Source organism: Lolium rigidum, chromosome 3 (assembly GCF_022539505.1).
Source record: "Lolium rigidum isolate FL_2022 chromosome 3, APGP_CSIRO_Lrig_0.1, whole genome shotgun sequence".
NCBI lineage: Eukaryota > Viridiplantae > Streptophyta > Magnoliopsida > Poales > Poaceae > Lolium > Lolium rigidum.
Window position 1 is genome coordinate 59667768 of NC_061510.1, and position 14921 is coordinate 59682688.

At 44.0% G+C, this 14921-nt stretch overlaps 2 protein-coding genes and 1 pseudogene across 2 annotated transcripts; 1 reads left to right on the forward strand and 2 right to left on the reverse strand.

Annotated features, from left to right (window-relative positions):
- The window catches only part of LOC124694889, a 31141-nt pseudogene extending 27902 nt beyond the window's left edge, over positions 1-3239 (reverse strand).
- Positions 3240-4733: 1494 nt separating this feature from the next.
- Positions 4734-7758, forward strand: LOC124696314 (tryptamine benzoyltransferase 1-like). Its single transcript, XM_047229047.1, has 2 exons — positions 4734-5102; positions 6796-7758. Exons 1-2 carry the CDS (start codon positions 4734-4736, stop codon positions 7756-7758), a joined length of 1332 nt encoding a protein of 443 aa, XP_047085003.1.
- A 2266-nt stretch (positions 7759-10024) lies between these two features.
- Positions 10025-11113, reverse strand: LOC124694891 (BTB/POZ and MATH domain-containing protein 2-like). The gene has a single exon (XM_047227819.1). The coding sequence runs from the start codon at positions 11111-11113 to the stop codon at positions 10025-10027; it is 1089 nt and encodes a 362-aa protein (XP_047083775.1).
- Between the last annotated feature and the right edge of the window lie 3808 nt (positions 11114-14921).

Sequence of the window (14921 nt, forward strand, 5' to 3'; positions counted from 1 at the left end):
CAAAATAGGACCCTGGGCGTTGATTTCGTCCAATTCCGAGAATATTTCCTTTGTAGGATTTCTGAAACCAAAAACGACAGAAAACAGAATCGGCTCTTCGGCATCTCGTTAATAGGTTAGTGCCGGAAAATGCATAAATACGACATATAATGTGTATAAAACATGTAGATATCATCAATAATGTGGCATGGAACATAAGAAATTATCGATACGTCGGAGACGTATCAAGGTGTAGTGCTGTAAACTGTCACCAGTGGTGCTGCAAACGGTCACAGGCGGTGCTACCAGCAGTCAACGACGGTGCTGCAAACGGTCGCCTACGGTGCTACCATCAGTCAGCTGCGGTGCTGCAATAAGAAAGTGACGGTCCTACTAGCCGGAGTTGGGATGATGCGGGCGGTGCACCGACGAGGAGTAGTTGATGATGCTATGATGGTATAAACTTTTTGCTGCAAATGTTCTGTTGTTTTGTTACTTTAGTACAAAATCGTTGCTACAAGATCTCTGCCGAGGTCTGTTTAGCTTCGATAGCATAGAGTTTTTGGTAGCAGGTCTCCGGTGAGGTATGTGTCTGACTATTCTTTTCTGCTTTATTTCTAATCACTAGTTGAATGCCCGTGCGTTGCTACGGTCTTTATTTTTTTCTTGCAATTCATGTTATTTGAAGTACATTTAGATAATCGGTACAGTTTAGTTTGAATATGAAATAAATAATGGTGGCAAATCCCGGATATGAGCAAGCCCCGAGAAAAATAGAACACACATTAGGTATCTCGAAAAAATAGGCAATCCTTGTTGGCTTACTTGTGTACTCAATCAATAAGAATCTAAAATAAATGGATAGTTATCCAATAGAATCAATTAAACATGGAAAAACAAAAGACATTAGGAAATGGATTTTCAGTAGTACTACCAAATAAATTATTTGGATCCTCTTTGGCTGATCCAAGTCTTCGAAGCCACAAATGGTTCTAGTGGCAATTTTATAGTAAAAAGTGGGTAGTGGTTATTTCTTTGGAGTGTGGTTTTTAAGATATTGTGTATCCATCTTTTAAGTATTGAAGCTTAAAAAGGTGTTACTGTAGGAGAATCCTAAAGTTTTTTGCGCGTGCGTTTTTTAAGCCATTGTGTATCTATCTTTTAAATGGTTCCATCCTTGGAATATGCTTTCTGTGGCGATGTGTATCTACCTTTTAATTGGTAAAGCTTTAAAAGAGAAGTCTTCCTGAAGTTAATGTACGAGAACCCTAAAATTCTTCTTAGTTGTATTTTGAACAATTTCTTCCATGTGCTCTGTCTGATGATTCCACGAGCCGACCTCAATTTTCTCTGTACTAATTAGCGCCTTTAGCTTCATCTTCAGTTTGTTACTACATTAAATTCCGTTATGTATTAGAAACCATAAATTGTCACTACGCACAAAAATCATATTTTACCACTGCATAGAGTAACTACATTAGCAACAAAAATAGAAACATGGACAAAAAGTTAAGGGTGATCTTGAGAGTAGTACATAAACATAGTACAAATACGGTGCTAACAGGTACTAACACTGGATAGTTGCGGCCACGCTAGCTCTGCAAGGATTTGATGTTAATTCCTCAGGCACGGACTGTCTGGCATCTCAAAGCATTTAGAGTTGGCTTCAACAAACACTTGTAACTGCCATTGGCAAACTTTTGGAACTGATTGCTTGACCATGGACCTGCCCCTGCATTAAAATTCAAACAATCAGCTCCTACTATGTGCACACACGATTGGCAAATAATGTGGTAAGAATTTCATAAAACTCATCGGAATAGCATCTACTCAAAAAACACATCATCATTCGCGCAAGCAGTAGGACATGGTTCGCAGAGCAAACATATATGCGCGACAACAACGAAACTAACAGCAAGAGCATATTCTGTAAGGGGAAAGAAATCAAAAAGTGGAGTGTATATAGTAACCAAAGGGGAGCATAAATTTACTGAATGCACAGTAAACAAAGAAGGGTAAGCAACACAAACAAATCATAATGGAAAGTCAAAAATAGAAACAACTCAGAAGTCTGAAACCAGAAAAATCATAAACCAAGGCAGCGAGAGAAACATCAGATGAATGAGGCAAACGAACATTAGGAGATGGAATAGAACAATCAAGCTTCGAAGAACAAACATGCAAGATAGGCGTCCAAGAGCTGGCCCCAGACAAATGGGACTGCAGACCACGGCTCATATTAGACCTTTCAAGAGCACCGTCGTCGTCATCAGAATCATCACCCATTAGTGGCCAACAACAAAAAAACGTGGACAGTTGGATGTCATAGACTCTCTCCGATCGGATTTAATTGACATTGGCACCAAGAACGTACATGCACGTAGGCAAGTCACTCCCGTGCCGACTAAATGTGATCTGAGGTAGTAGTACCTACTACTATTGCAGACCCTGGATGTCATGTCATACTTCTAACTTTGGATTGTAATCTCACATTTGAATAATTTCAAGGAATAAATAAAAAAGGCGGGTTGGAAGCCAAAGCTTGTATCACCACAACTTCGGTAAAACCACACATTTATACTTCTTTAGTTCATAGAACTAATAAATAGGCAAGGCCTCATGGCCAAAGATATAGCAGCAGAATATAATTTTAGATAGTGTAAGCAAGATACATAGTTGATGCTTAGACCTCTTATCTTGTATGGCGCAATAAACTACCAGGAATGCAAATGCAAAATTAGCACACTATATTAAACATGTATCTCTGTTATTCTACTATTTGTACAACGGATGCATCACCAATTATTTATCAGGACGTAAGGTGCTCATATGTTGCAGATGAACCTCCAATACTGCCATGTCTTACGTGCACGCATCAGTGATTATTTCCATAATACCCTGAGTCAGTTCTGAAGATTGGAGACTGATTTCAGCCATACCTGTCGTGTTTGCTTCAACTGTTTTCTCCCACCTCCAGGCACCATCACCTGTCAAAGCATTTTACCAATATTGCCATGTCTTACGTGCACGCATCAGTGATTATTTCCATAATACCCTGAGTCAGTTCTGAAGATTGGAGACTGATTTCAGCCATACCTGTCGTGCTTGCTTCAACTGTTTTCTCCCACCTCCAGGCACCATCACATGTCAAAGCATTTTACCAATATTGTCAGAAAAACTAATATGTCGGCAGAAGAAATAAACCGTGGAGCTCACCTTGGAAGGAGAAACAGCTCGGCGAGGTGGTCGCCGAAACTCATCAGCAGCACCTCTGGGTGGACGCCGACTAAATCACCTCGGGAAGGTGATCATAACTCATAAGTTCATCATCTGTGCCTCCCCGCTGTTATTTCTGCACCTCGGAGACCTCCTTCAGATTGCGCCCCTCCCGATGGCCGCAGCCATAGCCGAGAGCCACCATCGCCTCGCCTTTGTCGTCCTGTCAGCCTGGAGCTCCGCCACCTACCCTGGCCTCGGCCTCGGTTTGCTTTCCCACTCCCCTCGGCTCGTCGCCATGGTGCGGCCAACCACAGGAGCAAGCGCGACCATGGTGGGCGTCCGGCAGGCGCCTATGATCCGACGTGTTCGTCGTTTGTGGGGTGCTCCGCGGTGGCCAGGAGGAAGAAAAGCGGAGGATGGGCACCTAAGCGCCTAAGGCCATGCTTAGGTTTCCTGGTGGGTTGGAGAAACAAATCCAAAATCTACCTCATATCTTGCTAAAAATTTGCTCTCATTATCATTTGCCAAAAGTTGGCTTAATCAATCAAATCTCATTGACTCATTCCCGTGGGCACAACATCCCTGGCACACGTGGATTTGATTTGATTGGGTTAGTAAAGGTTTATGATAATGAGAGACATTTTTGGCAAGCGTTTTGTCAGGATGGGAGATTTTTTTTGGCAAGTATTGCGTGACGTGCAATCTGTTTTTGATATCGTGATTACCTTATTTGATATCCTCATACCGTGTATTAATTACCTTGATTGTGATTGATATATAAATTTGGCAGTCAAAAGTACAAAGTGCAAAGTGGACGTAATATAATAGTAAAGATTGATTGAGCATACGATTTTCTGAATGGGTATGTTTCCTTATGACCGTGATTTGTAAATATCCCTAATTGATATCCTCATACCGTGTATTAATTACCTTGATTGTGATTGATATATAAATTTGGCAGTCAAAAGTAGAAAGTGCAAAGTGGAACGTAATATAATAGTAAAGATTGATTGAGCATACGATTTTCTGAATGGGTATGTTTCCTTATGACCGTGATTTGTAAATATCCCTAATTGACGGTGAATTGGTTTGTTTCCTTACGCGTGTGTGATTAGCGCTGGATGTGTGATTAGCGCTGGATGTGATGATGAACGGTTGAGATCTTTCGAATGTTTGATGTTAAAGTGATACCATCCCCAACTCCAATATAATAGTAAAGAGAAACGTTTTTTTTTTGTTTTACTTCGATGAAGCAAAATCGACGGCACTCGGAGGGCCGATGGTTTGTTTCCAGGCATCGGTGCTGTTTTACGAAGCTAAAATTGGAAAGAAATACAACGTTCTTTCAAAAAAGCTACGGTTACAAAGAAACGCAAGGTTCTTCCAGAAACCGAAGTGTACGCACACATATATCTCTGCGCAAATTGCGCTGGCTATATATGCCAGCTCATGCCTATCGATCGCCCTTCAATCGCCAAAGCTTCAGCAACACTACCCGAGCTCACAGAATTAATTGGTGGAATCCCATTCGAACAATGGAGATTACGGGCACCACCACGATGCTGAAACCGGTGTACTCCGCGCCGCACCCGCTCGCCGGCGAGAAGGTCCCGCTCACCGTCTTCGACCGCGCCGCCCTGGACATCTTCATCCCCATCCTGTTCGCCTACTCCGCGCCGGCGCCCTCCAACGAGGCGCTCAAGGAGGGGCTTCGCAGGGCCGTCGCGCCGTATCCTCATCTGGCCGGGCGACTCCTCGTCGACGGCCAAGGCCGGCGCTTGCTGCACCTCAACAACGAGGGCGTGCTTGTCATCGAGGCCACCGTCCCGTACAACCTGGCGGAAGTGCTCGTCGACGGCGCCATGGCCGCAAACGTCTGCGATCTGTACCCTGCAACCCCAGAGGTAACTTGTTTGAGACTTTTTCTGCTCCGTTGGACTCCTTATCGTGCTGTCAACTTGTCATATGATTTACTTACGGTTTTGTTGTTAATAATCAGTCGTTGTCTGAGAATTAGTTCAGGTAGTCGTCGGCGTGAGATCCTTGTCACATTTCATTCTTATTATTTAACTCCGATATCAGAAACTACATTTTCCCCCGAATTAGCATTTTTTTTGCGAAACATAATATGGACACAGACGCTCACGAATACGTACGTACGCTTACCTCTATGAAAGCACACACCCATACTCTACCCCTATGTGCACCTCCGAGAGTCTGAGTCGTAGAAACTGATCCGACGGGTCTTAAGGTTGACGAAGTCACCACAGACGCATCGGTGTTGACGGTAACGTGGCTTACCACCAAAAAATAATTCGCTTTTATGAGACATCAGTGTCAAATCTAATGTCAAAATCCTAACCACCCAACCACAGGTTGGTTCTTAGATTAGCATGTTGTTATTAGTATAATCCATGAACATTATTTTCATATGATCTAATTTAAAAATTAGTTACTCCCTGCGATTCATATTACTTGGTATTAATATAGATATATTTAGACACATTGTAGCTGTAGATACATCCATTTTAGCATCAAGTAATATGGACCGGAGAGAGTAATTCTTTTTGGATGAGACTACACCCGATTTTTTGCAGATAGAGATTACTCCATTCCAAATTAATGGAGACAGATTACATATGAATTTAGACACGTTTTCAGAATGTAGACATATCTGCGACATTAATTAGGAACAGAGCAAGTAAATACCTTTTAATACGTGTAAATCTTTTTGTAAAATCGATATCGATTCCATAGACAATTAATTAAACAACAACGGATTTTTCCTCTCCGTTCCTAATTGGCGTGTCGATTGCATACATTGATCATTATGGCATGCCATTCCAAATTAATGGGAACATATTTATCTAGTTACGCATGTATTTAGACATGTTTTTTGTGTGAAGGCATATGCAAATCTAAACAAATCCGAGTCACTAATTCAGAACAGAGCAAGTAAATATTTTTTAAATATGTAGTATCTTTTTTGTCTAATCCATGTCGATCACATAGGCAATTAATTAAACAACAACAGATTTTCCCTCTCTGTTCCTAATGGACTGCCGAATGTCGATCGCATATATTAGCTGAATCTAGAAAAAAAAATTAGATGAACAATCTGAACCATATATTAGCTGAATCTAGAAGAACACATTAGGTGAATCGAAATAGTTTCCCGTCCCGAATTTTTTCTAGATTCACATGTATCCTACATACTAAAACGCTTCTTAGATATTATACAGATGGAGGGGTAGAATACATTAGATATTAGTCACTCATTAGATATTATACAGCCAATCTGACTGAATGTCATCCATTTGCTTCTATATACATCATATATATACGTACCTTTCAGATTTTCTGTGCGAGCTCTTGTACACATTGAGTGAATTCTAATCGTCCATTCGTGGAGATCTAATGACCGAGATTTACCGGTATTCCTTCGCAAGTATGTAGAAAACCTGATTCGTCTACATCGCTACAAACCTGACACTCCACTAAATCTATTATCGACCAAGGTTTACCGTTATTCCTCCACAAGTCTAGCCGTTGTTGACATGCTGTTGTTTAATACTCCATAATACTAATGCATTGCAGGAGAACTTTGGGGTGCCACTGCTGCAGATCAAGCTGAACAGGTATAAGTGCGGCGGCCTCGTGATCGGTCTATCATACCACCACCAGACGGCCGACGGTGTCTCCATGAGCAACTTCATCACCACGTGGGAGAACGCGGTGCGCGAGGGCAAGAACTTCATCGCGCCGACCCCCTTCGTCGACCGAGCCACCACTGTCGTGCCTCGCCGCACGCCGGCATCGGTGTTCGACCACCGGTCCATTGAGTTCAAGAACGGAGAAAGCGGCGGCTGCACTAGCGAAGGCCGCAACCTCATCCCGACGGCCAGGATCAAGGACCTTAGGGTGCATTTCACGGCCGAGTTCGTCGCCGAGCTCAAAGCCCGCGTGGGCGGCCGCTGCAGCACGTTCCAGTGCTTGCTCGCCCACGTGTGGAAGAAGATCACCGCGGTACGGGGCCTCCGGCCGGACGAGTTCACGCAGGTGAGGGTGGCCGTGGACTGCCGAGGCAGAGCCAACCCTCCCGTGCCCATGGACTTCTTCGGGAACATGGTGCTCTGGGCGTTCCCCAGGCTCCGGGCCCGGGACGTCCTGAGCTGGAGCTACCAGAGCGTGGTCGGCGCCATCCGCGACGCCGTGGCGCGCATCGATGAGGAGTACATCCAGTCCTTCGTGGACTTTGGCACATTGGCGGACGCCAGTGGAGAGGAGCTCGTGGCGACAGCGGCTGCCGGCATTGCGTTGTGCCCGGACGCAGAGGTGGACAGCTGGATGGGACTCAGGTGCCACCTGCTAAACTTTGGCACCGGGCCGCCTTCCGTGGTCCAGCCGCCGGACTTGCCAATCGAGGGGCTCATGCTCTTCGTGCCGTCTCCCACGGTGAAAGGCGGCGTCGACCTCTTCATGGGTGTCGCCGAGGATCAAATGGGGGCGTTCAAGAAGATTTGCTATTCCTTTGATGATCTTCTCGCGGCTAGGATGTAGGATAAGGAGTGTTTGCTAGGTAGCAGCTCCCCATGCTTTCACTCGAGCGAACTTCTATGTCGTGCAAAAAGATCTCAAGAATATTGGGGACCTCTAGGTTATTCGGTAGACCATGGTGCCAACCAAGCTCACCCCTAGAGGGTACGACTGTACTTTGAGTAGTCAAAATAATTGCCTAAAAATAATTACTTTTAGTAGGAAACATTTTTCCTTGAGTCATGTTATGCTCGCGCACTTGACGAAAGAGCTTTACAAGCGGCATTGCCCTTCTTCACTCACGCGATATTACTGGATCGGGCTTTCGTCCAGTGTCCAAGACTCTCCACTGCTCCCTGTTGTCCCCCGTGGGAGTCTGGGCCGTGTCTCAGTTCTAGTGTGGGTGATCATCCGAAAAGACCAGCTAAGCATCATTGGTTTGGTGAGCATTTACCTGATCAACTACCTAATACTACGAAAGCTCATCAAATAGCGTTTTCTGAGCATTTTTTTAGGATTTGGCCCGAACTGTTCGGCATTACGCACCCGTTCGCCACTTTGTTCTCAGCTATTATGATTCCAGCAAACGGACGCCGTTAGGTCAAAGTTATAGGGCACGCCTGTAGTTTTGAAGTAGGGTAAGACAACTTTAGCTAGGAGTCTCTTTTCCTTCCCCGAAAACAAGGTTGACTTGCATGTGTTAAGCATATAGCTACTAAGAAAAGTGGCTGTCAGCCTATGCAAAACTTTAGGACCGCACACAACATTAAATGCAAACTAAATCTGTATTAAGCTTTTTAAATGTTTATGTTAGCTATGTTGCTTGATTTCATCATGGATAGTTTCTCATTAGGTGTTTCTGTATTTTTATGCGGGAATGTGGTAGAAGAATAAAACTAGGAGCACCCTTTCATGATCAATGGGGGGGGGGGGGGAACCAAACTAACTCATTTTTTTATTGAAGACTGTTAGTGGAAGAACAAAGTTAGGAATGCATTTTCATTTACGCCACGTCCTTAAGTTCCAAATATTTATTTAGTGCTTGATTTGGGCAAACCATTTGTTATCCCAATTTTTATTAGTGTCATGTGGCCAAACCATGCATTTACTTATTAGGAAGTGTTTGAAGTAAAACCAATTTTCGAGCCCAAACTAAACTATAGGGGATTGTTTTTTTTCCGAAATGGAGGTGAAGCCCAGCCTCTGCATCAAAATGATGCAAACAACCATTTATTACTTAGTCTCCGAGTAAACTAAATTTAGTAGTATTACAAAAAAAAACTTCATTGATCATCGAACCAGCGCTTTCCCGCATTCTAGGTCTAGGACTTCTAGGATATTATTTTCACTACAAGAGGATTTTCGTGCTTCTGCCAGATCCTCCCTATCTCCTGATCGAGCTGGCAACATGAATCAACCATCGAAAAAGAGAATACAAAACAAGCATACAAATCATGTATTCTATTAGCACACTGTCAGCCACCCTTGTTGAAGATAGCATGTACGGCTGCCATCAAGTCGAGTGCATACAATATCCATATATTTCCGCTGATCCTCGGGCAGGAGATACAACCACATGTTGATCCAGTAAGTAGTTATGTGGATAACTTAAAAAATTGAGAGTATCCGTCGTTGTTAAAGATAATATTGTTTCGGCAATTTCATATAGCGCATTGGTTGAGTACTTGAGTTGTCTAGGCACTGCTCTATTATGTTGAGTTTGATTCCTGTCCTCCATTGAATTTCGTTAAATTGGTTCTGAAAGTTGAGAGATTTTGCGAATCCGTTTTATACTTAAGCAGCACATGGGTTATGTACCACTTTAAACATAGCAAGGTAAAGACGGCATATTACTTTCACATGACCCTGTTGGAAACTCTAACATATTTACTTGGGATTTCAGTTCAGGCAGACAGTTTTCCTAAAGATATCTAAAATCTTCCCGCTAATTCAGGTCATTTCTGTAGAATACACGAATTCTTCTCACTGTTTCCAAACCATTCCCCCAATTTTCGGAACCTGGAAATGATATCCGCAGAATAACAAAAGCTCTGCAGCTTTGAATGTATTTATATCAGTGTTTAAAAAATATGAAGTTCTTTCATATAGCTTTAAAAGACAATCGATCCAAATATATGCATGCATGGAATTAAGCAGTCAAGCTTCATATAGAGTTTTCGAGATCTTGACATACTAGACTAGTTGCATAAATAGTCCCTTCTGAAAATAGAAATAAGCAAGATGATTTACTAGCTAAATCTTCAATTTCATGGCATCCAACTCGGAGAAGTCACGGAGCAAGCTTTGCGACTAACTCATCCAGAACAGAGGGGCAGCTGGTCCTCAGGTGCTGAAACCCCTCGCTCGCCATGACTGCTTTCAGGTTTCCGGGACAAGTGAGAAACTTGAAGCAGGCATTCTTGAGCGCACTGCAACCATGCTGCTCAGCCAGCACCAGGGTAGTCGCCACAGTGCTTTTGCATAGGTAGTTGCAGAGCTTCTCCTCGCAGATCAACCTTAGCCTCTCCATGTTGTACCTATCTGCCGCCACAAGCAAATGCTGAGCCATCGCTGCAGCCGTGTCATTCTCGTCCATCTCAGGCAATGAGTCGGCATAGATGAAGTGCAACAGAGCTCTAAACACTCTGGCTTCCATGTCGCTGATCTGTATGTGAGTGGCAGTATTTTCCTTCATCGGACCAAGGAGCTCCGCCCTGAAGACAGAGGACCGAGCAGCAAGAATGTACCTATGCGCGGGGAACATCTGGCCGCCAACCTCAAAAGTGACATCCGAGCCCTCGCCAACGGAGAATAGATGGGCAAGATGATGGTGTATGTCTGAAGGTGGCACTATGACTGCCGGTGTGATGAGCTCAGTGACAATCTCCTTTACCACCGTGAGATCACACCTGACTCTGAAGACATCATCCTTCAAGTAAGCCGATTCCTCCAATTCGTTACTTTTGATGAATTCATTGTAGCCCCACTTTTCTCCTGTGGCTTTGAAGTCGCACAGTAGCTGGCTGCTTGTGCTGTGTGATTTCACTGCTTTCCCGTGCTGATCGAGTAAACTAATATTGAACTGTGCCTTGACCTCCTTGACGTCGGTCTGGTCAAGATGAAGAACAATGGATATCCAACCGGCGTCATCTGAGCAGCGACCGTTGGGATAGTACTGCATAAACCAGCGATGGCCTCCGATGTGAAATGATTCGGACTTGATGAATTTGCCGTTGCCGAGCCCCTTGGTGAGGGAGTACCCGTCGATCTTGAGGACGTGGGACCTGGACACCGCCTGCGCGACGATGGCCGATGCGGTCAGCGACGATGCGCTGCCACCGTCGATATTACCGACGGCAGACGGAGAAGAGGTGGACATCGCGACAGCCGCAAAGTTCTACTACTGGAGTGGAGTTGGTGGTGGAGGGGACTGATCAAGCCCAAGAGGTTCCTCCGTCTTCATATACTAGATTTAAATGTGCGCCTTGGCGCACGATCCCGTGAAACTCGTGTCGATGCAAACTCTGTATAACGACCCTAAAAATAATACTCTTTTGTAGGTTTCACAAAAAAAAAGTTGATAGGACAAACTTAGGATAAAGCACACCACATTACAAACATGGCAAACCTACAAAAGCATGTCATTGTGACAATATGGTTTTTAGATGCTACAGCGGAGGAAGCATAAACCAGCTGCAAATGAAAAGTTAAAATGAAAGAAGCGGGAAGAATAGACGCTTAAGTCATGTTTGATACTTAGTCATTCGTTGCATGGCAAATAAATGGTAAGACTTACTCGTTCCAAAAGGAAATACATATTGTGGAATGCAGCTTACCGTCACGGCTCCCACCTTCCGCATTGGTATAATATTGTTAAAACACTATGCTAAGCACTCATACAAACGGAAGATAATTAGTCAATAAATAGACAGATAATGTAGGAAAAAATGTTACACATAGCAGCAACAGTTTATGTTAAGATCAAAATATACTGCTATTTCATGAGTGTGAAGCAATGGAACTCGGCGACATATGATCTCGCGGGAACTCGGTGTTTCATTGGTCCAGCAACACATCTGTGGTCCAGCGCTGGAGGTGTGCTTTACGTATACAAGTGGTGAAAACTAGGCACAATACATGTCTCTGGGCCTGCTTTGTTGAGAGGGACGAATTTTGGTTGATATTTTAGGGCTGCAGCTGCTTCATGACTGCAGTACCGCAGGTCATTATTATGAGTTTAGGCAGAGACGTCTGCACTCTGCACTAGATATGCAGTGGCGACGTCGCAGCTCCTCATCTCCGTCCTCAATCGCGCCCTATCTGTAGAAGCTCACCCTCGCCGCCCACGCCGCCTCTGGCCGGAGCTCGCCAGCGTCGTCCATCGGCCACTGCTCGTGTAGTCATGCGCCGTGGCGTCCGGAGCTCGCCGATGCAGCTCGCGGTCGCTGGACTCCGGACTCGGGGACGGAGATGAGGAGCTGGCTGGCGCCATGATCCTATCCGCGCTCGCCGCCATGGCCGCAGGGAACTACCCGTACCCGCGCTCGCCCGCGGCCGTCCCCAGTCGGAGATCGCTCAGGCGCGCCATGGTCAAGCTCATTCAGATGTGGTCCAGTTGGTGGCCGCACTGGAGACCGAGGATGCTAGCATGATAGCAGCTGCTCATGCGGCGGCGTGCAGGATACTTCGTGCTGCAGAGCTTCGAGCTGTTGTTGTCATGTTCTAGCACGTGCAGTGAGTCCGGGGCGATTATTCATGATACATGCATCGGTCTCCGGACCGGCAGGAGCTTCGGCAGCCTGGCGGTGGAGCGTTCGATCACCAGGGTCAGGATACCATCGCGTGCCTCTGGACCAACAGGAGTTGGCACAAACGACGTTGACGAGAAGGTTCCCCTAGTCCGGGAAATTTGAAGCCTTGAAGGGTTCCGGCAAGCCCCTCCGCGTGCGACGCTGGTGCAGCCCCGCTTGCCTGCAACTATGACTCAGCCCGCCGTCGTCAACAAGAGACGAAGGAGAGAGAGAGCAAGAAAATTTGGGGAAGATACTCTGTTCATTGTTGGTGGAGTAAAGATAGAGAGGGCAGTGGACACGGCTTGGTGGACGAGTGGACACGGCTTTACCATTAATGCTTGCCCCACGTGTAGCGTATTCTGCTGGTATTGTTTGCTGTACCAAAACAATGGCTGCTGCTATAGTGGGTCCTATCTCCGCGTGGACCAACAGAAATCAGGCGCGTGCCCGGATCATATGTCGCCCGGTTCAACCAGTCATTTTCCGCTATTTCATACATAAGGTTTCTTCATACTTAAGGATACATGAGAACCTTCAGGTTCCTTCACTACGATATATCCAAATCATCACAAAGCTCAGTTGGCAAAATGTCATCAATTTATCTGTCCTTGCATTCAGCTATCTTAGGAGACATTCACCATATTATTACTTCTCTTCACAACCTACAATAGTTGTCCCTCAGCTATCATTTAATGCATGTTTGCACACCATGATTGCCATGGAACATCGGATCAAATAGTAAATCATAATTTACCATAGTATTTGTAGTCTTGACCTTGCATACCCCAGCCTCAATTTTTGTATGTCCGATTCATGCGATCTTGTCTTCTTGACCTTGCATACCCCAACCGAAGTTGTGAACCACCTTTGAGGCATGCCACAAACTCGTTGTTGATGTGCAGGTCAGCGAGATAACTTCTTCCAACTCTTACTCTTGGCGTGAAGAGAAGGCTCTGGCTCTCCCGAGTGCCCAGGAAAGGTTACCTTCTTCCCCGTGGCAGCAGATTTTGGAGGCTCAACCAGCTCAACACGAATTTCAAATGTACTTTACACAAACCGGAGTGACTGCTCTTACAAAAATCTGAAGTCCACGGGACAGGAAAGAAGGCATCATGGATCTATACAAAAATATCATCTTATTTCCTTCATACTCGATTAATTTCTGTAATAGGAGCAACATAAAGAGAAGGCAATATTATGACAGAGAACAGGTGGAAAACAAGAATGTAGCAGGTTGTGCTTAATACTTTCTCTATACTGCATATACAAAAAAAAACTGATGTGATTACCTGGTTTCTGGAAGGGAACCACATGCAACCTCAAACATTTGATGCAGTGGGTTAATAATAATTATATAATATGAGTACTATAACATAGAGTGTATAAATATATAGGAGAAAAGGAAAGCAAAATGGAAACACACAGTAATTCTGGCAAAGCCAAGTATATAACTGAGTTCACTCTTTTTTTAACAAAACAATTATATACAAATAGCAGGTCTGATTACCATGCGCAAAAGAGGAAATTATTTAGAACTCCGGAAGGCCGAACAGAAAAGAGGAGTACATTAAAAGCATGGCTAGTTTCACCTTTTAACCGTTTTTCCTGAAAATCTACCGAGGCACTCTTTCTCACTGTTATTGATGGGCATATCCTTCAACCATTCAATATATATAGGGAACTTGAAGATGAAATAAAATCAGCAGCCCATTCAATATATATAGGGAACTTGAAGATGAAATAAAATCAGCAGCCAACTAACTGTAATATCCCAAGTGACAGAAGGTAATTTTGCAAATTCAAAACTATCTAGATTAAGATTTTAGGTAGTACAGAAAATGAAAACATGGGATGGATAGAGGCAAAAAAAAATAGATGCACTGCTGTTTGTACACAGCATAATGGTTTCCCTGAACCAAAATAATTGCGTTGATGCTTAAGTTAAGTTATTTAAGATTTTAATGTCCAGTTTTTGTCAATGGTGGATGTCAATACTAATAAGCCTCTTTGTTATCGTTTTTTATCTTTCTAACATCAAAGAAACAGTCTACAAATATTTTAAGCAATTATTAGTATTTATATTGTAGAACTCTCGAGTCTTGATTGAGAAATGGAAACATCTGACTGTAAAGGTCAATGGTGAAATAACATTCATAAACAAACTGAATCAATGTGTGATCATGGTAGATAAAAAGTGCATCTCTTCACCTGAGTATGCTCCAATGTGATAGTCCTGGCCTCCTGGCCATGTTCTATGCTGCCAATCCTGTACTGGACATCAATTGGTTCTGCCTATGAGTGCAACAGAAACAATATAGAAAAGCATGGTATGATCATCTTTGCGCCAACTGATATGTTATGCCAACAATCTAAATTATGGTTAAACTCAGTCAT

Bases quoted from the DNA above. Each gene is read 5' to 3' on its own strand.
- LOC124694891 (XM_047227819.1), bottom strand. From the start codon at position 11,113: ATGTCCACCTCTTCTCCGTCTGCCGTCGGTAATATCGACGGTGGCAGC.
- LOC124696314 (XM_047229047.1), top strand. From the start codon at position 4,734: ATGGAGATTACGGGCACCACCACGATGCTGAAACCGGTGTACTCCGCG. The intron at 5,103-6,795 runs GTAACTTGTTTG...AATGCATTGCAG, and splicing joins TGTACCCTGCAACCCCAGAG to GAGAACTTTGGGGTGCCACT.